Source organism: Notolepis coatsorum (genome assembly GCF_963971535.1).
Source record: "Notolepis coatsorum genome assembly, chromosome: 13".
NCBI lineage: Eukaryota > Metazoa > Chordata > Actinopteri > Aulopiformes > Paralepididae > Notolepis > Notolepis coatsorum.
The window spans coordinates 123,082,284-123,107,213 of NC_140177.1; the positions used below are offsets into that span (position 1 = coordinate 123,082,284).

General features: G+C 44.1%; 1 protein-coding gene across 2 annotated transcripts in view; it reads left to right on the forward strand.

Moving 5' to 3' along the window:
- Window positions 1–17,511, forward strand: part of pex19 (peroxisomal biogenesis factor 19) — a 36,845-nt gene extending 19,334 nt beyond the window's left edge. For both annotated transcript variants that reach the window (XM_084327113.1, XM_084327114.1), the window contains 4 exons: window positions 11,648–11,824; window positions 11,922–12,092; window positions 15,291–15,335; window positions 15,717–17,511. In XM_084327113.1, the coding sequence (XP_084183239.1) occupies window positions 11,648–11,824; window positions 11,922–12,092; window positions 15,291–15,335; window positions 15,717–15,809 (486 nt within the window). In that variant the 3' untranslated portion in view covers window positions 15,810–17,511. The remainder of the gene's footprint in view (window positions 1–11,647; window positions 11,825–11,921; window positions 12,093–15,290; window positions 15,336–15,716) is intronic.
- The last annotated feature ends 7,419 nt before the right edge of the window (window positions 17,512–24,930 follow it).

Sequence of the window (24,930 nt, forward strand, 5' to 3'; positions counted from 1 at the left end):
GAACTGCTGCGGTCAGGCAAGCGATACCGGAGTCTCAAGGCGAGCACAGAAAGACTCAGAAGTAGCTTCTATCCCCAGGCCATCAGGCTGCTAAACGAACAATGAATGAACACTACACAACAACAACCACCAAACGCACATAGCACACACATCCACACGCACACACTCACTTTAAACAAACACACTGTAGCACCCACTCCACACACTTTATAGCACACACCCACTTTAAACAAACACACTGTAGCACCCACTCCCCACACTTTATATTTATGGATGAAGGATTGCACTACAACTCGTACACCTTACTGTAAATTGTACCTAAAATTGTACCTCATCCCATTTCTGCTTTGCACTAGATAGTACTGTACATTAGTACACTGCATAGTATTGTGTATTGTATATTATATGGTAACTCAGAACATTGTACATATGTCTATACCGAACACTGTGACCTCATTTTCTTCTTCTAAATTCATGCTATATTATGTTATTATGTTATTTGATACTATCTTGTCTAGCACAGTCTCTGGAGCGTAACAGTAAGAAGCATTTTGTATGAAAGTATTCTGTACTTCTGTATGACAACTATTAAAGAACTTGAACTTGAACTTGAAGTCCTGGCAGGGGCACTGATCCAATGTCATTATGACTATGCATGCTCCTCCTGGTACACTGGCATCACAGTAGCACTGAAAGGTAGGCTACAGACAGCTCAGAACAAATTAGTTAGAATGATTTTAAAACTCCATCCCAGGACTCACCTTACACAGACACATTTTAACAGCCTCAAATGGCTCAGGGTTGAGGAGAGGGTCTCTCAAATAAAACTCAACATAACACATAGGATACTCTGGAATACTGTCCCTCAGTACCTCAGTGGATATTTTAACATGGTAAGGGATGTACACGGACACGCCACCAGGGGGAGCCCTACAGATATCGTCCCAGTGATATGCAATAGGAAAATAGGCCAAAACGCATTCCTATATTCAGCAGCAGTACAATGGAATAGCCTACCAATGGAGTTGAAGACCATAAGCCCCTTCTCCACTTTTAAATTAGCTATAAAGAGGTGGATCATAAGTAGCAGAAGCTGGGAGTAGTGAACAAAGGGTTTTAATATGTGTTGTTCCTTTTTTATTCTTTTATTGTCTATAAAATGGAATATTATTGTATGTATTTTTTTGTTTTTATACCACACATCCTGACATACAGACACTACAAACACCCACATCCACACACCAGTACATAAATCCACTGACACCAATGATGAAGGACCACAATGGAAACAAGCCTATGGCTTTATTGTGTTTTATGAAATCCTATTGGTAAATGGAGAAAATGTATACCTGTTTTCATATTGTGATCCAATGTATATGTGTGATTTTCCATTCTAAACCAATAAACTATTCAATCAATCAATCAAACCAAACAACGTGCTGTGTCGACGTGATGTGACGGTCAAAAACTGTTGGGCTCTGCCGGTAACTAAACACACCTGGCCGTCTGTTAGATCCTGATCAAACTGGCCAGTATCACGTTTTTGTCTGTTTGGCCCTCCATCCAATTCCTCTGCGTTGTGTCATTTTAATGGTCCTGACGTCTCAGATACTGGCTGATAAGATCCTTATCTCACCCCGTCAGTACAATCCGCAAACCATAATAATTCTCCACCTCCGTAAGAATTCGACACTTCGACACCGTGAAATACCTTATGAGGAAAAGCGTTGTTTTATTGCTATAAACAGAAACCTCAGCTCAGATGTTAACAGATTGTATTGTCCTTGAAGAGTCTATTCTAATGATCTTTCGGGGTGTTCGTCTATCGTCCTTTTGTTATTCAGTCCAATAGTGGTCAGGCCTGGTCTTTAGCCTAACCCTCCTCGCATTAGCCGAAGCTAATGATGATGTGGCATTCTCCCTCTCCCCCTCCCCCTCCTCTCTGTGAGAGGAGAGAGTGTCTTCTGTGTGATCTCAGTCCTACTCGCTCTTGGTCAGATTCTAGTCTGCCCTACACCCGGAAACACCGTTCGACTTATAGATGTTCGTCGTCGCAACGACGGCCCCGCCTTCTGGTTGTCATGCGACGTGTTGTCATGACAACTGCGTTAATAACCTTTACACACATTTCACGTTTCATTAAGATGAACCTCTCTCCCTCCTGCTCTGGGAGACACTCGCTCTTATCTCAGATGTTCTTACAAGGAATGTCAACAAACACCCTCGCTGGCAGTGTATTCAATCCACTGGTCACCGTTCTATCACCGTCTTCCATGCACATTTCGATCTCACCGTTTTAGCTGTGGTCACCTCCCCCCAATCTATACATCACATACATTGAAAAAGCACCCCAAATCCTTCATTCCCCCCTTTGATTCTTAATCAACCTTCAGAATCAACAGACTACTTGGTTTTTCAATTAATTATACACAAAAATAGACTCATAACAATTAGGGCCCCGCCGTCTGCTGTTTTCCTTTTGTTTTCCATTACCCGCATCACACCCAAACCAGAAAGGATAAACAACGGTCATGGAGGAGAGAGAGAGGGAGAGAGAGAGAGACAGAGAAAAACACAGATTGCAACTTTTTAGACGACACACCTAAACCCTTCGGCCCCCCTATTAGGTATGACCTATGTTTTCCCCTTGTACAGGCATCTCCCAAGCCTCATCATAAACTGATCAAACCATGGATAACCCCAGCTATTATCAAATCCCTAAATACTAAACGTAGATTGTATAAAAAATATCTTCTCAATCCCACTCCATTTTATCTTGCTCAATTTAGGAACTATAGAAATAAATTAAACCACATTATCAGAGGAGCTAAAAAGCATTACTACAATATGGAATTATCTAAAAACAAAAATAACGTGACTCTTATGGAGAACAATTAACTCTATCCTCAACAAAAAAAATAAACGTAATCAGTTGCCTAATGAATTTAAGGTTGATGGGGTTATTATCACTGACCCGCAATTAATTGCCAATAACTTTAATAACTTTTTCTCAGAAGTTGGTCCAACACTGGCTGCAAAGATTCCATTTAGTAACCATAGTCCCCTTCAGTTTATGAATCCTCCAATCAATGACAGTTTTAACTTCTTGCCGGTTACAGAGGATGAGGTTCGGGAGATCTTGATCAACCTGGGGGACTCTTCTCCGGGTTATGATGGTATTGGAGGCAGATTACTGATATCCATTCAAGAATCCATTGTGAAGCCATTATGTCATATTTTTAATACATCACTGGAGAAGGGAATCGTCCCACTGGAACTTAAAATAGCTAAGATCATCCCTATTTATAAAGATGATGACCCAGCCGTCTTCAACCATTACAGACCTATATCCATCCTTCCTACCTTGTCAAAAATACTTGAAAAGCTGGTCTATAAAAGATTAATTGAACATCTTAATAAGCACAATATTATTTACACTCACCAGTACGGGTTCAGAAAGAAACATGCAACATATATGGCAATAACACATCTAATTAATGAAATATACAAAGCTAAAGACAGAAAGGAAAACACTATAGGTATTTTTTTAGACTTATCAAAGGCATTTGATACAGTCAATCACAATATCCTCCTGCAGAAGCTCTCACATCTTGGAATAAAAAACAATGCACTGCTATGGTTCACCAGTTACCTTAAAGATAGACGTCAGTCTGTATCCTATAATGGGATAAATTCTCCTTTTCTTCCTTTACTTTGCGGTCTGCCCCAAGGTTCAATTATTGGGCCTTTGTTATTTTTGTTATATATCAATGACCTCCCTAACGTCTCAGACAGGCTGTTGAAAATTTTATTTGCAGATGACACGTGTGTATTCTATTCACATAAAGATCCTGATACCATCATTAGGGTCATAAATGAAGAACTTAACAAACTATCAATTTGGTTTAAATGCAACAAATGATCACTAAACATTAAAAAAACGAATTTCATTTTTTTTTGTCTCAAATCTGTGATTTTTAACTCTTCATCTAAAGTAGTGATCAATGACATCCCCATAGCTAGGGTGTGTTTTACACGATTCCTTGGTGTTCTGCTTGATGAATCCCTATCATGGAAACCTCATATCACAGCCATAACTACAAAAATGGCCAAGAGTATTGGTATTCTTGGAAAAACACGTCACTTGCTGAGCACCGAGGTTGCCACAATGTTATATTACTCTATGGTTTACCCATATATCAATTACTGTAATTTAGTTTGGGGTAGTACGCATCAGACCAAACTTGAGCCCATATACCGTCTGTAGAAACGAGCTCTAAAAATAATCAGCTGTGTACATCGAAGTCATTCTTCTCAGCCTCTATTCCATAAGTTAGGTATCCTCAGTGTTTATCAAGTGAATCATCTTCAGACTGGTTTATTTGTGCATAGTTCTTTAAACAGAGCCCTTCCCCCTTTTTTTCATGACATGTTTGCCCACAATCACCAAATTCATAATTACCCCACACGTAGTTCCTGTTTGCTTAGACCACCCTTTTCCCGCACTTCCCAATCTCAGTTTTGTTTGCTCTACCGAGGGTCAATGTTGTGGAACTCTTTGCCTCCACATATTTTGGAATTTTCTTTTCTGAAATTCAAAAGAGCACTGAAATCTCATCTCCTAGATCACCAATATTTCCCATATGGACTTCCTTTACAAACTGTAGTCTGATGGCTTGATGTATTGTGTTATTGTATTTTCGTTTTATTATATATTCTTACTGTCATTGATTGTTTTCTCTATACCAGAAATCGTATGGCATGGGGTGCCTACTTCGGTGTCTATGTAGGCCTGCTTGTGTGTGTTTGTTTGTTCAGAGGGGGGGGGGGGGGGATTTTATTTTATATTTTATATTTATCTTGATATAATGTAATTTTGCTTCCTGGTGAATGCCACATGCAAGCCCCTTGAGGGTTTTTAGGCAATTCTCCTACACATCCCTTGTGGACTATATTGTATTATATATGTAACTGTTTTTATATGTGTAAATAAACAAACAAACAAACAAACAAACTTGGTTTTTCAATTAATTATACAAAAAAATAGACTCATAACAATTAGGGCCCCGCCGTCTGCTGTTTTCCTTTTGTTTTCCATTACCCGCATCACACCCAAACCAGAAAGGATAAACAACGGTCATGGAGGAGAGAGAGAGAGAGACAGAGAAAAACACAGATTGCAACTTTTCAGACGACACACCTAAACCCTTCGGCCCCCCTATTAGGTACCCCACGTCCAAATCAGAGCGCTCCCTTCCCTCTTACAGTACACCTCCCATCTTGGGCCGGTCTCGTCTTCTAGGGCAAGGGCCCCTTTCAGTGACTGCTCCTTTCCTGAGCTGGTCCCCCTTCCAAGGCGTGGTCCCCTAGGCAAAAATGTCTCCCCTGGTCTGCTACTGCTCAGTGTCTCTGGCTGTCCTCTCCACATCTGCTCCTCCACCGCCGCCGTCTCCTCTCTCTCGTCGTGGATGATCTGTGTACCAGGCTGCGGTGCCTGGCCCCTGCTGCTTCCTCCTCCTCCAGTCTGTCTCCTGGTCGTCTCCACCGCTGTCTGTGTCTCCCCCCGCTGAAAGCAGAAACACAACACCAGCAGTCGTCTGTTCATTCGACTTCCCTTGTTTTGCTATTAGTCTACCACCTTCTCCACACCTATTATCCATCTTACAGGGCGGTTCCCTGTTTGTTGTCTTCCGGCGTGACACTTGCAGCTTCCGATACCCACTCCGCGCAACTCTTCATCCCAGTTTGACCCCCAGCGTGCGCCAGTTCTTCTGGTGACATGTCTTCTGAAGACCCTGCCTATCTATCAGGTGTGAGAAGGCCCCACTGGAATTCAAACTCCCTCTTTATTCCATAATTAACCCATTCAAATAACTGCACCTTCTTTCTGTGCAATTCTTATTTAATCCATTGTATAATTAAACTCTATCTATTATTATTATTATAATAATAATCCACTCTCTGTGCTCATTAGATTCACTATTTAATCACTCCGCCACTAGATGGTAGTACAGGCCTATATCTAAATATTCCCCTATGGGTAATGAAAACTCCCCAGCACTACCCCCTCTCCGCCACTAGGTGGCGACCTACTCCTCTATGGTGGTTTAGTTGACATGTCACTTCCTGGTTCTTATTTGTTATCTCCTCGTGGCTCACGGCCATCTTGTATCATCCTCCTCGTGGCCCCTTTTGCGGCCATCTTGTCTCGCTCATAATGGCTACTCTCTCAAACAAACAAACGCTGCCCTTCCTTCCAAGGCCTAAAAACACAGCTGTTTTTCCTCTCTTTCCTATCAGGGGACGCTTCTCCCGGACTAAACTCTTGCTTATCGGACATAATACACAGTTTAAGGTAAATTCCCGACCGACTTTCCTCCCGTCGAAACAAATTCCGGCCGTCTTGAGACCACAGCGACCAGTTTAAGGTGGGCCGTCTCAGGCGACAGTCTTGTCATAACAATCCCGCCATAACAGATTTCAGTCTGGTTCAGCACCTCCTCATCTCTCTCATTATGGCTCCTTCTGCCCTATTTTGCTTTCTTTCGTCATCTATGACTGGTTTGGTTCCCTTTCAGATAACACCTTCGATTTTCAAAACAAAACTGTGCCACTCTGCTCTGTCCCGAAACACACTATGGAGCTGGCATTCTCTCTGTCAAACTAATTACGTTTACGGATACACTATTGTTTGTTTTCTTATTGGCTTGTGAAGTTGTTGAGACTCACTTTATCTTTTCACCGTCAGTTGTTCTGGTCCATGGCGCTGTTTATCTCTCCGGCCTTGCTCGGCTCGCTCGCTGGGTCCATGGCGCTGGCCTTGCTCGCTCGCTGGCTTGGCTCGCGTCCATGGCTACCCCTTCACGCCTCGGCACTGCACACAGTCTCTTCCTTTCAAGCAACTTCAAAGCAAGCAATAATCCGGGTCCAAACGGCATCAACTGTTAGATCCTGATCAAACTGGCCAGTATCACGTCTTTGTCTGTTTGGCCCTCCATCCAATTCCTCTGCGTTGTGTCATTTTAATGGTCCTGACGTCTCAGATACTGGCTGATAAGATCCTTATCTCACCCAGTCAGTACAATCCGCAAACCATAATAATTCTCCACCTCCGTAAGAATTCGACACTTCGACACCGTGAAATACCTTATGAGGAAAAGCGTTGTTTTATTGCTATAAACAGAAACCTCAGCTCAGATGTTAACAGATTGTATTGTCCTTGAAGAGTCTATTCTAATGATCTTTCGGGGTGTTCGTCTATCGTCCTTTTGTTATTCAGTCCAATAGTGGTCAGGCCTGGTCTTTAGCCTAACCCTCCTCGCGTTAGCCGAAGCTAATGATGATGTGGCATTCTCCCCCCCCCCCCCCCCCCCCCCTCCTCTCTGTGATGAGAGGAGAGAGTGTCTTCTGTGTGATCTCAGTCCTACTCGCTCTTGGTCAGATTCTAGTCTGCCCTACACCCGGAAACACCGTTCGACTTATAGATGTTCGTCGTCGCAACGACGGCCCCGCCTTCTGGTTGTCATGCGACGTGTTGTCATGACAACTGCGTTAATAACCTTTACACACATTTCACGTTTCATTAAGATGAACCTCTCTCCCTCCTGCTCTGGGAGACACTCGCTCTTATCTCAGATGTTCTTACAAGGAATGTCAACAAACACCCTCGCTGGCAGTGTATTCAATCCACTGGTCACCGTTCTATCACCGTCTTCCATGCACATTTCGATCTCACCGTTTTAGCTGTGGTCACCTCCCCCCAATCTATACATCACATACATTGAAAAAGCACCCCAAATCCTTCACCGTCATCAGTCCCATTACCCACTAAGTAGCCACGTAAGTCACCTACTGGTGAGCAATGGGAACTGATGCCATAAACCCAATATCAGGCATGGCTGTCTACAGGCAGAAATCAACACAAATACATAAATACAAAACAAATTCATAAAATATAACAGATGTCAATACAACCATGTAAATTGGCTCTTACACTGCTCATCAGGAGCAATTAGGGGTTAAGTATCTTGCTCAAGGACACATCGACACGCTGCCCGGGAGGAGCGGGAATCAAACTGGGAACCTCCGGATTGCCAGACGACTGCTCTACCTCCCTCACTGTCGCCTCTGGATTATGGCGACCTTCTTTGTATGCACGCCCCTGCAAAATATTTGCAATCACAGTGCCCTGAGGTTCGTCACATGTTGCAAAGCCCTCACTCACCACTGTACCTTTTATATGGCAGAGTTGAGTGGCCCTCAATGGCTGCATGTCGTCTCTCTCACTGGCACACCTTTATATATAAAGCCATTTTAGGCCTACTCCCCCAATATTTATGTGGTTATATTTTAAGAACCCAGAGTACTTACTCCTTACGTTCCAGCGACTGTTATCTGCTACATATCCCCAAAGTTCGCACTGAATTCGGCAAGCACTCCTTCATGCACTTTTCACCCGCTGCCTGGAATTCACTACAGAGCACTCTGGACCTGAAGGAGCTCATTTCTCTTAGAACATTTAAAAACCTTGTGAGTAACTTGGAATCAGCCTCGTATGTCGTTCTTGCTCCTGCTTTATATGAAAGGGCTGGGCGATAAAACGATAATTATCGCGATATATTTTAATAATCGATATCGATTGATAATAAAAAAAAAATCTAACATTTTTATTTTTTTTATTTTTTGTGTGACCTGCAACAGGGCAGTTTTAAAACCAGAGACGGTGGACAGACTTGTCTTTCTTGCCTGCAACTTAAAGTAATGGCTTTGCTTGTCCAAATGACAATACTGACTGACCAAATTGAGATTTCTTTTTCTCTTGTCCATTTATTTAGTTTGCTTTCTTATTTAAAATACAGTTTGAAACCGTCTGTACACGGTAAGCTATGTGTGCTAGCAGAGCTAGTCTCCAGTTGCGAGTCACGGTGCACATGTGCGGTGGTTTGTCCACCAAAAGAGCGCCAAAAGATAGAAAAGAAACTAGCAGAGCCAGAACTATTCAACTCCCCCGGAGCCACAGCCAGCAGAGAAGCCGGTTTACTTTCGCTTTCAAACCAGCTGCAGCCTGAGAACTGGAGTGTGAGGGGATGTAACACTAAAGATGGCGGCAACGACAAAGAATTGCTGCAAAATAAACACATCTGTTGTTTAAAAAAAGAAAATATATATATTTTTTTTAATAATACTTTTAACAATATTGATAATTATGGATATCGAGTGATATGATATCGATATCGTGATATCATGTTTGGCCATATCACCCAGCCCTAGAAAGGCCCATTATTTAACTCTATTGCTCTGACCAGATTGTATCTTGTCTATCTGTTGTTGATTTGGTATTGTTTTATTGTGTAACAAATTTAGCATTGTCTGTTTTAACTGTCGAAATTAAGCTGCTGTCTTGGCAGGCTTCCCTTGGAAAAGAGATCATTGTGTCTCAATTGGACTAACCTGGTTAAATAAAGGCAATTTTTTTTAAAATCACGCGCATTATTAACCTCTCCAGTTCCACCGCTCTAGCGACTGAACACGATGTAGAAAAGGTCTATATATATATAGGAAACCAGGGCCCTCATTTATGGTGCGTACGCACAGATATGTGCGTAAACCGTGCGTACGATAATTTCTAAACAAAGTGTGGGACTTATCAATTTGAACGTGTGCTTGACATTGTGCGTATATCTACGCACAGCTCAGACCGTGCATTCCTGGCGCCCAGCGGTAGAATATGAAGACTGCACACGGAAATAAGCTTTCGTGCATTAGTTTCAACACTGGCGTGTTCGCTATGACCCGTAATTCATTATAGTTAATTGTAAAATATAGCGACATTAGTGTAATTATTGTCAAACCCTATAAATAGCATTTGGACTAGGTCTTTCCAAATGAATGCATCTTATTTATTTATTGTTGCATTTGGCTGATGAGTCATTGCCGGTAGCCGGGAGGAACGCATTAAATTGTAATGTTATTACTGGGGTATCTGTAATTTAAACATCACTTAAATGCAGGGGATCGGGGCTATCTACTGAAGCCATGGCTGATGACTCCTCTGATCAACCCCAACAGGAGCGCATCTACAACCGGGCACACTCGCACACAAGAGTCACTGTGGAGCATGCAATTTGCCTGCTGAAAGGTCGATGGCTCTGCCTGTCTGCAGGGCACGCTGCAGTACCGGCCTGAAAAGGTTTGCCATATCGTCATGGCTTGCAGTGTGCTCCATAATCTGGCCATCAGAAATGGCATCCCGCTGCTGGAACCCCCAAGACCTGACGCATGTCAGACGTGGAACAGCCACCTCCAAAACGCCACAGCAATGCAGACGAGAGCTAATAGAGCAGTTTTATGTAAATCTACCCATGCAAGATATTCAGGGGTTAAAGCAGAACTCCACTGTATATATTTTTTTTATTTAATAGCGTTAGTGTTTTAAGGGAACTAGATTATTTTGAACATCTTTTCTATTGCCAGTTTGCTTTTACGTTTTCAATTCAATAAACTGGTACTTTTTACAACGGTTTACTGACTGTCACCATCTACATACTGTAACTTTTGGGATGGGAGAACAATAAAAATGGGGAGGAAAAAGTGGATCAAAACCAAAAAAATAAATATACTACTGTAAATAAAATAGCCTATAACATTATAAAGGATAGGCTAAGCAGGGGTTCCCAACCTTTCTTCCCCAGAGCCCCACAATTCCTTGGAGACATAGGAATATGATATGATAAAGGCTACTGGTCCGTCAGCGAGGATATAGCCCAGCACAGCGGATAGCCATTTGAGAATAGGTTATGGCCAAACGAGGGCCTATAGCCTATACATATTATTTAATGTTTTCATAAGCGTAAAGATACAAGGACAACAGTTAGATTAATGATCAAGTTAGTTTACTGTATGCAGGCCTCGCAGGGCTCTGTCTGTATGTGCCATGCATTATATATGCGCAAGTTACTTACTGTTCCATAATGTATATGCTATTATATATCATTTATATAGGCTACCTAATACCGACATCAAAATAGATTGTATGCCTCTACAAATCATATTATACCAGGTAGCCAATCGAACTTTAAAAGAACGAAACGAAAAAAGGCATTCATATTCCAGCATTGTTATTATGACACCAACGCCAAACAGGTTAACGGTCTTTATTAGTATTTTGCGCTGCCCAGGCAACAAGGGTCTTTAGGGAGTCGTTGATATCCAACATCACCCTGTACAAGTCCGTCAGCCTGTCGCGTATTTCTCCCGTAACACGCGTTGTGTCTTCTTGGTTCGACAGTGCGTTAAATTAGTTGTTTAGACCTCCGTGATCAATCTCGCTCTCAGTGAAGTTTCTCAGAGTTTGCTCGGCTTAGTCCATTTTTCCACATCCCATGGGGGTGTTTCATTACCATATATGGATAATAATGCACGAGCATAGACGGTAAGAACAATTGGTATTTATCAACACAGAGTGTGCGTATGACCTGTGTACGCACGGTTGATAAATCCCGATTTTTCTGTGCGTAGAGACATTCTAAATTCCATTCGTAGGACCGAAAATAGAACCCTTTCTACGCATTATTGATAAATGAGGGCCCAGGGTTCTTGTGTAATTGCACAATGAAAGCTCAAAATTTTTACTCCTGCTATGTTACAGAGCACAGGATTGGCTGGAGAGGACCTTGTCAAGGCTTTGGAAGGCATGGGATTGGATGAGGGCGGCGGGGAAGGGGGCGGGGATGATGGAAACATCCTTCCCATCATGCAGTCCATCATGCAGAACCTTCTCTCCAAGGATGTGCTTTACCCGTCACTCAAAGAGATCACCGCCAAGGTACGGATATGTGTGTGTGTGCTGATTAATCTCTTTCTTTTACCCATCGGTCTCCTGTTTCCAATTGGATCATTGATTGTCAATCACCCTTTCGCAGTACCCTGAGTGGTTAGACGCCAACAAGCCCACCCTCTCACCGGACGAGTACAAGCGCTATGAGCAGCAGGCCAAAGTCATGGGAGACATCTGCAAGAACTTTGAGAAGGAGGAGGAGGGGGATGGGGACAAGGAGAATACGTTCGAAAGCATCTTGGAACTAATGCAACAGGTGAGACGTCTTACTTTGACTGCTCGTGGTTGTTTTGATAAGGAACGTGTAGTTGTGACTGGAGGTGGAGCCACACACCCTGACCTCCTCTTCCCCTTCTTTTACTTGGCGTCAACCACAACGTTGTGGATTAAAACGTCCTTAACCCTTTCACTGCCACACTACAGAAGGTTAACCCTTTACTATAGTGTGATAGTAAAGGGTTAACCTGTAGTGTGGCAGTGAAAGGGTTAACCTGATGTTGTGTGGCAGTGAAAGGGTTAACCGTCTGTGTATTGTCGCAGTGAAAGGGTTAACCGTTTGGTAGTGCGGCAGTGAACTCGTACTGGTACTGTCTACTAGGGATGGGTACCGAATTCGGTACTTTTGAGGTACCGAACCGAAACACGTCGGTACTACCGAGTATCGAATCAAGTGAGAAACCGGAAAAAAAAGAAGAAAAAAAATTATACATTTTTTTTTTTTACTTTTTTTTTTTTTTTTTTTTTTTTACTTTTTTCTTTTCATGTCAACGTTCACACGCACAATATATGCTTACCTAGGATTTGACTTGATTCAACAACAAAGCAGTCGGAGCAATGACGAGCCAAAAACTGTCAATTGTAGTTATTTGAAGTTTGGATTTTTTTTTTACGACTGAGGTAGGTAAATGAAATTTCTTGAGACTAAAGTACCGAAAAAAGGTACCGTTGGGTACCGGTATCGATTCACAGGTACCGGTATCGGTTCAAATGTGAAAGGTACCCATCCCTACTGTCTACCTGTATGTCATGTATGTCATATGTTATGATGAATTGAAAATGGGGGACCCTGATGTACGAAAGTCTTTCTCTGGTCTGCATGCCCTTAACACATTGTCCGCCATGCATTGTACCCATCCTTGGGCCCAGTCTGCGAGTGCTGTAACTAGGGATGGGTACCGTTCACATTTGAACCGATACGGTACCAGTACCTGTGAATCGATACCGGTACCTTTTTTCTGTACTTTATGCCCCTTTTCCACTGCATGGTACGGTACCTACTCGACTCTACTCTACTCTGCATTTTCGGTTTTCCATTACCAAGTACCTGATACCAGGTACTTTTTGGGTACTTTTTTTGTCCCTGCTCTGTCGAGGTTCCAAGCAGGTAGAAGTGGTACCAGAAAAGTCACGTGAAACACTGCATACCACTGATTGGTCAGAAGAGAGACGTGTCACTCGTTGGAGCGTCTGCACAAAAACAGAAAGCCGCCATCTTTATTTAGCCTCTCATAGGATTTCATTATGTTTGCAGCAGGAACAAGTGCAATAAACAAAAAAGGATACGGTCACTGTATTCTGCCTCATTTATTGATGAAACAAAACCGACATCAACACAATTTGCCACAGAGCGGAGAGTTTAGTCTCACAAAAAAACATCGCTGATTTGTTAAGCTTGTTGTGCTTGTTGTGCTTAGGTGCTAATGTGCTAGCGTTTTAGCATGGCTATCGTACATAGCGTGATCAATATATTGATTGAAAACTGTGTTTTACTCTGGCTTGCGCCAAGCCCTCACGGACATAGCTATGCTGGAGCTCTCATGCTGTACACCAGCGGCCCGCCTCCCCACACGGAGACAAACTGAGTACTTAGTACCTGCAGTGGAAAAGGAACGAAGTACCAGGTACCTAAAGCGAGTAGAGTAGAGTAGAGTAGGGTAGAGTCGAGTAGGTACCATGCAATGGAAAAGAGGCATTAGTCTCTAAAAATGTAATCTCAGTTGTGAAGAAAAAAAATCCAAACTTCAAATAACCACATTTTCGACAGTTTTCGGCTTGCCATTGCCCCGACTGCTTTGTTGTTGAATCAAGTCAAATCCTAGGTAAGCTTGTATTGTGCGTGTGAACGTTGACATGAAAAGAAAAAAGTGTTAAAAAAAGAAAATAATATATATATATTTTTAAACTGTATCTCACGTGAATCGATACTCTGTAGTACCGACGTGTTTCGGTAAGTACCTTTTTAAAAGTACCGAATTCGGTACCCATCCCTAGCTGTAACGCTGTGGAGATGTTTACCTTCTTTGCAGGGCTATAACTTTTTTAATATTATAGCTATATCGACATTACTATGGCCCATTCAACATCTATCGTTCCGGATGTGGTAACGTTATATTTTTTCATTCATACATTGTCGTGTTAATACCGTCGTGAATATAAGTATGTTTTTAAAGTTTTCCTGCAGTAATTCCTAAAATGCGAGTTATAGGCCCTGACACATATGATAGATTATCAATTGGCGTTTCTTTCCTATACACGCTATATTAAAAAAATTTAATGTATATGATCGGTATACGTTATGCTTCATCGTGTGTGAAGGAAAGGGGGGGGGGGGGGTCGTTTATAATTCCTTGATTGTCAGTAGCGTCTTTTTTTACTATGGGTTGATACGTTGATCAGATGGATTGCAGTGAAATAAATAAACAATCGGGCTGAAAATAACGTTAGATTCCTCTTACCGTTCGCCGATGAGACTGGAGGAAAAATATTCCAATTATTTGACGTTTGTATGACGCAATAAACGCCGAAATCATATTGATTATTGCGTTTCGAAAGCGATCCCAATGCACTCGATTGTGTCTCTTGATCCATGTTACAAGATATTACTACCGGAGGATTCTCCCAGATGCACAGAACGCCACTTCCGGTTTGGCGTGGAGTGTAACTCGCCCGAAATCCACCAGGCGGCGGTATTGAGGCGTTGCAATATCAGAACAGGGTCCAGCTGCGTCCCGGAGGGAGGCTGGATGAATTATGAATGCCAATGTGAAAAAATTTAATGTTGATCCCAAAAACGAGTTAACTCGTTTCTGGTGCACAACGCATGGCGGGCAATAACGAGTATACTCGTTTTTGGCGCACAATGTGTTAACAATTGTGTGTATTGAGCTGTACTGTATTGTACCCATTCTGCAATCTGTTAATAAAATGTTCAATCAATCAATGAAAGGGTTAAAGCTGCAGTGAGCAACTTCTGAGGAATTTGCATTGAGTGAGTTTACCTGCTCAGCAGAAATGGAGCAAGTTCCGCATCACTTTTCAAGCCCATTTTACGTGCAACACAATTTCTCCAAAAGTTGCCTACTGCTGCTTTAAGAAGATGTGTGTCTATTCGAACGCTCCGTACTCTGACCAAGTCAATGGAACTTACTGTGGATTATGGTGTTATTGTTTACAGCTACAAGACTTGGGGCAGCCACCTAAAGAGCTAGCCGGCGACGCGGTGAGTTGTACCATTGCTTCTTTAGCCTCAAATGTAGTTTAAAAGAACACGCCAACATTTGGAGAAATTAGCTTACCGTCTTCTCCAGAGAGAGACAAGAAGATAGATGCCAGTTTCCTCTCTGTGCGTTCAGTAGAAAGCTATCTGGTTTTCTAGCGGTGTTAGTTGGACAATGCCATTCATTGTGCTAAGCTAGGCTAACGTGCAGCCAGATAGCTTTCTACTGAACACGGAGAGGAAACTGGTATCCATCCTCTTGTCTCTCTCTGGAGAAGACTGTAAGCTAATTTCCCAAAATGTTGCCGCGTTCCTTTAATCACTGAAGAGACATGAACGGGTGACAACAATGTCTTCATTTTTTATTTATTTTTTTTTACTCAGCCGCCTGGCCTCAACTTCGACATGGAGTCGCTGAACCTGCCGGGCATGGCCGGCGGCGGGGCGGGCGCGGCAGAGCAGTGCTCCGTCATGTGACCCGGCGGTGGGCCTCTCTGTTTCATCAGGTGCATCTGGAAAAGTCGGCGTCTGTCCGTCCGGGAGGTGAAGGAGGACCTCGGCGAGGACAGGAAGAGAAAAAGACTGTTGACGCCGCTCTCCCCCGGGAGGGAGGGAGGGGACGAGTCTCCTTAGACGAGGACACACGGGAGACGCGTCGCCGAAACCAACGTGGTCCACATATTCCTTTTCGTGTCTGTAAAAGTCACTCAATAATACGTCACTGGCGACTTGTTTATTTTTCTTAACAACTCCGCTCTAGTTCATCAGCAGCTCTCGCATCTCAAGTCGATCCGTTTTGATTTGAGCGGCGTTTACCTTTTGGTGCGAGAATACTCACTTTGTTGTTGTTTTTTTAAATTGACGGTTTAATCCGTGTGGTAATATCGGCTGAACCGCTACACAGGTAGAGCTACAAAAAATAACACGGTGCCTTTTGCAAAACGGTTCAGAATTTATATCATTATTGTTACAGGTCTTGTAGCAAAGTGAAGATGCTGCTTAACTTTCAGCCAAGCACCTCAGAGGATTTTTATTTTAATAAGACGTGAAGTTTAAAATAATATGAGAAAGAAAAGTAAGGGAGGGGGGGGGTAGTTGTATCTTTCATAAATAAACATACGCACACCTCCGCTTCTATACATTTTAGACTCTCAAACTTCTCGTGATTTAATGATGATATTGATTTGAGGTTTGAAAAGCCTCGAGATGAATCCCCACAGCACCTGTATCAGCCAACTAGTGTCACATGACCCTGTGTTTTACTGTCTAATCCAAGCGTTGATTTGAAGTGACGTGTAAATCATTACGATTCCCAGATGCCTTTGCTGTGGGTACAGTGATCCGTAGAATTAGAATGACTGCAAAAGTAAGCGCTGTGCCCTGTGCCACTGTTCTGCAGTGCAGAGAAAGTGTGGCTCGAGTCCTACGCTGTGGGTGAGTCCTACGAGGAAAGTAGAACACCTGACAGGCTTTTGGGGATTCGCCCCTTTTTAGTTTTTTGAGTGTTGATAATGTGTCCATCCTCAAACCGGGGCTGGCATTGTGTTTCAGAAAGTGATTTAAGATATTCTATTTTGATGCAGTTGAATAATATTTTGAAGAGAGATATTGAAAATAACTCACTCATTATAAGGCTTATATAATAAATGACTTGACACAAGACTGAAGAGCCACGTGTAGTAGTTGCATTTCTAAATATTGTCCGGTGTCACATTGAATATTTAGATTTGTTTTCTCTTTATTTTTTTTACCCTGTGGCACTCTACCGAAGTTTTGCCCGCCTTCCCCCCCTTCCCCCCATCCTCCCCCTTCCCCCAGCCCTATGGCCTTCACCAACGGGCTGTGTGAAAAACGGTAAACACACCGATAGCTCTACGGATACAATGGGGAGAGAGCTAGCATACAGGCGGCGAGGCCACCGGCTCGCCATCCACGGCCGCGCGGCTAGTGTGTATTGTGAGAGGATTAAACGAGCCACACGCTGAAAAGAGACTAGATTTACCTCAAAGCTGACGGGAGCTGTTGATTACGCATGTTTATTATAACTGGGGGGGGGGGGGGTGATTCTACTACAGCGCTCAGGGCTGATGCAAAGATAACGCCCAGGGTTACGTTTTAAATGCAAAAACTGTTATTTTCCCTCTAATATATTTTTCTTTTGTCGTACTTTGTAAATATCACTGTGGAATAAACTAATGATATGAAACTACTGCATCTGTGTTTTTCCCCCCTCCCTTTGAATGATCAGAATTGGTCATTATTGCCTCAAGTGTTCTTTTCTTTGGTTAACTTCAGAACGTAGCTTTATCATGAAGGGGAAGGACACCCATTTTAAGAATTCACATACAGTATGTTCTTCCTGTGCCCTGGGACGGTCCAGTCAGTATTTGTGAACACACATCATTGTACCCTCTACTCACTTCTAGGTTGGTCATCTCTACACTTGCGTAGGACTCTCCACTGGTACAGATTCATCTATAAATCTCTCCTCGGGTCTGTGTTCCCCTCTTACATATCATCCCTCATGGTGCAGAAACAGTCATTCTGGCCTGTGGTCACAGGAACGTTTAACTCTACCATTTTCCTTTTCCTATTCTGCCCCATCTACGTGGAACTTATTGCAAAAGGAACTGAGGCTCCCGAATATACGCAATATTGAGAGGGCATCCATGGGCGCCTGTTCTTGTCCTTGCTCTTAATTTAATTTATCTAGATTTTAGCCTCTTCGATTTTTTTGTTGAGTTACTTGTCTTTAACTTGTTTTATGTGTTTGGTGGTTCGGGTCGCTCTTGTAAATGAGACTGTCTCAATGAGATTTCTACCTGTATAAATAAAGGTTTGAAATGAAATGACACCACAGCAAGTAATCAAAGAGAACCTTCAAATTGATGGTGTAACTGGAATGTAAAACTGGGCTTCTCCGTAGACGACCGATCAGGTTCTGACTTTATGTGTAACGCCCACATCACCCAATGCGCACCGTGGAGGAAGTAGCAGCGCATATGCCAAACTCACCCGTGTTCTCAACACTGGATGCCAAGAGTTCCTTTTGGCAAATACCACTGGATCACAAATCATCGCTACTGACCACATTCAGCTCGCCATTCGGACGATTCCGTTTCCTCAGAATGCCCTTTGGCATAAGCAGTGCCAGTGAAGTCTTCCAACACACAATGGAGCAAATCTTCACAGGATACCCCTGTGCTGTGATAGTCGATGACATCATCGTTGGAGGAAGCAGCGAGAAAGAGCATGACGAAAATCTCAAGAAAGTCCTCGACAGAGCATGTGAAGTCAACCTACGGCTCAACTCCAAGAAATGCAGGTTCAGACTGAAGGAAGTCAGCTATGTTGGACACCTGTTCACAAGTCAGGGTCTAAAGCCAGACCCATCAAAAACGCAAGCGATCAGCGAACTGCCTGCACCAGAAGATGTAACGGCTCTGCAGCGGTTCCTCGGCATGGTAAATTACTTGGCCAGGTTCGTCCCAAACTTCAGTGAAATCTCAGCCCCCTTGCGACACCTAACGCACTGTAACGCACACATATTCTTAAATGGCTATTGTCTCTAAGTGGGAATACCGGAGGAAGTTATTTAGAGAAAATTTTCCTGTGACCTTACCAGCTGTCCCAGATCACGGGAGCCAGGAAGTCTCACAGAAACCAGTTTTGTATACATAACACCTCAATGAGCTTCAAAGCAACCCACAGAAGGGGTGATTCACCCCTGAAGACTAAACACAATGATTTGGCCAGAAACAGGTGATAACATTCAAATCACATGTATACATGATAAACAGCTGTATCAACAGTGTTTGTGTGAGTAGCTATGCTGCTTTGGAAAATTACTTAAAATATAATAAGAAAATAAAAGCTTCTGGTTGGATCAAGCCTTTTTAAAGAAGTAACTTAAAATAATACATCTCCAAAGTATTATGTGGGATAAAGTATATATCTTTTAAGAATAACTTATTTTTTAACTAATGCAATTTATCAGAATATGCAGTAAGTGTAACTGAAGAAGGGAGACAAACACATTTGCATAGAAGCAGGCTCATCAGCTGTTTCTCACAGAGGTATGAGACACCTATTTCTGCTGTGGCACAGAGACCACAGGAGGAGATAATGCTTACATTAGAAATGTATTTTTCCATATTCAATTTAAACCAGACTAAAGTACAATTATTACTGGAATGATGTGTTTAACCTAGGAAACATTTGATAGTAAACATGGAGTGGTTTATAGCCAAATGTACAGGATTATTTTACTAAGGTACAAGAATATGGTGTAAACTTATTAAGTTGAGTATTCATGATAACTGATTGAATTAATATCATTTAAGGTGATTATTTAGAAAAGCATGGTTTAAGACTTTAATGAATCTAGGTAAACAAGTTGAATAAGTCAAATAATATGAAATACCGTATAGATACTCTGAACTGAAAATAACTCCTGTGAATGTGAGCTTTGTGATTTACTCTGGGACAAAACAGTTAATGTGTTATGTTGAAATATGTGTCTTTGAGAGAAGTACCTTAATATTTGTATATCATGTGTTATAAATGTAATAGTAACAATGTTTTAGTCTTAAAATGAGTTGTAAAGAATTACTGTCTTTAGCTCGGGAGTTAGGGATAAGCCACGCCTACATTTTCAAACTGAAAACGAATTGCTTGTGGATTGGAGGAAAACCTGTTATGATGTCACTAGCTGTGATGTCATTAGCTGGACCCTGGCCTGCTACAAATACAGGGCCACCAAGACACTAGAGGAGGGTTGAAAGAGAAGAAGATGATGATGAAAAAGAAGAAAATTACGTCGGATGGACTGCCCCAATGATGAAGGATAAGCTATATCTACGTTGCCAAGGACGAGATACGATCACCGGACATTCTTGTTAGATTAGTTTGGAGAACGCCGATGCAAACCTTGAATTATTGTAAACATCCAGTGTTTTTGAGAGACAGCAAGTGTTTTTAAGAAGCAGTCATTGTGTGCTTTTGTTAATAAACTTGCAAGAAAGTCAGGAGCGCATGTCTGGACATCCCATTCTTCACAAGAGTATAGTGCTGATCTGACAACAACGCTAGTACATTGTACAGTATTGTATCATTAAGTGATACAACAGCACCATGACATGGAATGGTGTTGGTACAAGCAGCACCAAGATGCATTCAATGCGCTGAAACAGTGTCTCTCAAACCCGCCCACGCTGATGTACTACGACGTCCGCAAGCCTGTCACACTCATGTGTGACGCTTCCCAGTATGGCCTAGGCGCGGCATGTCTACAGGACGGTGTCCCAGTCGCTTATGCATCCCGCACCTTGACGGAGACAGAAAGGCGATACGCACAGATTGAGAAGGAGCTTCTCGCAGTGGTGTTCGCATGCTCCAAGTTCAACGACTACATATACGGAAAGCACATCCAAAATCGAAACGGATCATCAACCGCTGGTCACCATCCTGTCAAAGCCCCTACACACAGCTCCAGCCAGACTGCAGCGTATGATGCTTAGACTCCAAAGGTACAATTTCGAGCTGAGGTACAAGAAGGGAAAGGACATGTATCTCGCGGACACGTTGTCACGTGCTCCCAGACAAACCACAGACCGGCTTAGTGGTGAAAAGACAGACTTTGAGGTCATGGCAGTGAGACACATTTCCTCATCACGCCTGAACGAGCTCAAGGAACACACAGAAAGGGACCCAACCCTGCAGAAAATATGCAAAATCATCAACCACGGATGGCCTGCAAGGGAGTCGACGCTGCCAGCAGAGGCTCGCCAATACTTTGCATTCAGAGATGAGCTCACAATCGACGATGGCGTCATCATGAAGGGCTCAAGAGCCGTCATTCCCAAATCGCTGCAAATAAGATAAGATAAGATATTCCTTTATTGATCCCCTTGGGGAAATTCAGGCATCATAGCAGCATGGGGGGAGGGGGGAGGGGTACAGGTAGTAAAACAACACAGTATACAGGTAGTAAAAGACAACACAGGCAGTGTAAACAATTTGATCAATATGGTCAATATAATTTACTATCTGACTAGCTGAGGAATATTCACATTATTCACAGTGTCACATAAGGTGCAGTATGCATGAGGTAGTGTTATAATTTACTATCTACTGAGTATACATTAATCAAAGTACCAGGGTAGTGTAGGTTGTCCCCCTTGGGTTCCTATAAGTCCCAGGTCAATGTCTGGTAGCAGTCGCTGTCGCTGCCCCCTGTTGTGGAGGCTGCTAGTCGCTGCCCACTGTTGTGGAGCCTGATGGCCGCTGGTATGAAGGACTGTCCGAGGCGGTTAGTTGAGTGTCGGGGGGGAATGAGTCTGTGGCTGAACGAGCTTCTCATCTTGACTAGCTCGTCGTAGAGGGGGTGGTAGGGGTTCTCCATGATGGCATCCAGCTTCCTTATCATCCCCCTCTCTACCATCACCTCAAGTCTAGGTAGCTCGACTCCCACCACGGAGCTAGCCTTCCTCACCAGCTTGTTGAGCTTGTTGGTGTCCCTTGAGTTGATGTAGCCTCCCCAGCATGCCACAGCATAGAAGAGGATGCTGGCCACAACAGACTGGTAAAAAGACTGCAGCAGTTTGTTGCACACATTGAAGGACCTGAGTCTCCTCAGGAAGAACAGCCTGCTCTGTCCCTTCCTGTAGAGGGCCTCTGTGTTGTCCGACCAGTCCAGTTTATTGTTCAGGTGTACCCCAAGGAACTTGTATGAGTCCACCATCTCCACATCCACCCCTCGGATGGAGATGGGAATCGGGGGGGGCCTCTTCTTGCCCCTCCGGAAGTCCACCACCAGCTCCTTGGTCTTACTGGTGTTGAGTTGGAGGTGGTTGCTGTCGCTCCACCCCACGAAGCTCTCCACCAGGGCTCTGTACTCCTCCTCATCATCGTCGGTGATGTAGCTTACGATGGAGGAGTCGTCTGAGAACTTCTGCAGGTGGCACCCGCTGGAGTTGCGGCAGAAGTCTGAGGTGTAGAGGGTGAAGAGGAAGGGTGACAGCACAGTTCCCTGGGGGGCGCCGGTGTTGCTCACCAGTACGTCAGACTGACTGTCCTTTAGTCTGACGTACTGTGGCCTCTCAGTGAGATAGTCCTTGATCCAGGCCACCAAGCCGTGCTCCAGCTGCATCGCAGAGAGCTTCTCCGCTAGCAGTGACGGCTGGATGGTGTTGAAGGAGCTGGAGAAATCAAAGAACATAATCCTCACTGAGCTGCGCGGCTTCTCCAGGTGCGTGTACGCTCTGTGGAGCATGTAGATGATGGCATCCTCCACCCCGATGTTTGCCTGGTATGCAAACTGCAGGGGGTCGAGGGAGTCACGCACCAGGGGCTTGAGGTGTTGCAGGACCAGTCTCTCAAACGTCTTCATGACGTGTGACGTCAGAGCGACTGGCCTGTAGTCGTTGGGGGTGCTGGGACGTCCCTTCTTGGGCACCGGGACAATGCAGGAGGTCTTCCAGAGCTGGGGCACCCTCTCCAGCCTCAGGGAGAGGTTGAAAAGATGCTGGAGCGGTGCTGCCAGCTGCTCTGCACATACCTTGAGCACCCTGGGATTGGTGTTGTCCGGTCCTCTGGCCTTGTTTACATTAATTCTGGAGAGCTGCCTACTGACCTGACTGGTTGTGATCGTCAGGGTTGGGGGTGGTGGGCAGTCTGCTGGTGTTGGGGGTGGGGTGCCGTTGCTGATGGGTGTGGGTGGGTGGGGGGTGGGGGGGCTGCTTTGTAGGTGTGATCTGGTGCTGGTGTCGATGGGTGGGGGGAGGGGTGTGGGGAGGCCACTCTGGTCAAAGCGGTTGAAAAACGAGTTGAACTCGTTTGCACGCTCTGGCGGGCCCTCACGATGGACTACACGATCCTGCATAGAGGCCACCCTGGCACAGAGTCAACCAAGTGCAGGGCGAGGGACATTGTGTTTTGGCCTGCCATGGCAAAGGATATCGAGGAGAAAACGGCATCATGCCACGTCTGCAACAGCACAAAACAACACCAACAAAGGGAGCCACTCAAGCTGCATCCCATTCCAGACTTACCGTTGTCAACCGTGGCGACTGACATCTTCGAGTGGAATGGACGTCACCACCTGGTGCTGGTCGATGCATACTCAGGTTGGTTCGAGGTGGACCTGCTGCGTGACATCACATCCAACACAGTGATAACAAAACTGAAAAGACACTTCGCTGTGCATGGAACCCCACACAAAGTGATATCGGACAACGGGGCCCAGTTCACAAGCCAGCACTTCAAGGAGTTCGCCTCGGCCTGGGACTTCGACCATGTGACCAGTAGCCCGGAGTTCCCGCAGGCGAATGGATTAGCGGAGAGAGCTGTGCACAGCGCGAAGCAACTCATGGAGAGGTCCAGACGGGACGGAACAGACGCTCTGCTCAACCTCCGTAACGTTCCACGTGACCAGTCACTTGGGTCACCGGCTGAACGGCTCATGTCAAGACAGACACGTACCACCCTACCCATCTGCAAGACACTACTGGTTCCTAAGGCGAAGGACAACAAGATGATCAAAGCACAGCTCGAGAAGAAACGCAGCGTTCAGAAGTCGTGCTATGACAGATCAAGCAGGCCCCTCCAGCCACTGGCCCAGGGACATGTAGTGAGGTTGCAGACTCCACATGGATTCGACCGGATGGGGCTGTACGTTAACTTTTTTTGCACATGGCACTGGTGCTACAGAGGTTGATAGTTTTGTAGCACAGGCCAAAATCTTGTAGCACAAGTATAAAACGTGTTATATTTGTAACAGTCACAAATGTGCCTATTGTATTTGTGTTATTTAGTTGCAGTGCCATGTTTGGCTGTCATTTTCATGCTGACAAGTTGACGTCACACAGCCAGACACGTTACGTGTAAGGAATTATGGGATTTGGTGTTGGGTGTATGGACTCTACTAGGGGTGGGAATCACAAGTTTCATCACGATACGATATCGATTCTTTGGACAACGATACGATATTTGCCGATATCTGCCACGATACGATACAATGCAGGTGCCTGCAATCGATATGAGATGATATCATAAGCCCATTTAACACAATCAGTAACATTTAGATCAACTCAAAAAAGGTAACAAATATAATTTGGAGAATTTTTTTTTAGCTCTTCCAGACATTTAAATGAAAAACTATTGTTTTTAATACAAATAGACCTCCTGTTCACTATAAAGTGCCACGTTTTGATATATTGAGCTTTAAACTTTAAAGGTCCCATGCATTATAAATGTCATTTTTCAGTCTCTAGCATTGTATTATAGTAATAGGAGTTCGTATCAATGTGTTTTAGGGTCTAAATACCATATTGGCGGATTGCTCCGATTCAGCCCAGCCCCTCTCGTGCTCTAGTAAATCGGGTCATTTTGATTTGAAGTCCTGAGTCACGTCATTAGGCGCACAGTGATGCGATTGGCTCTGTGGTTGGAGCTAATGCCCGCCCCCATTCTACCTAGACTAGACAGCGAGTGGGGCTGCGGGGCCGAGAGGAAGAGAGAGCCGAGAGGGAGCCGAGAGAAAGGAAGAGAGAGGGAGGGAGGGAGAGAGAGGGGGCACTTGGGGGGGGGGGGGGGGGGG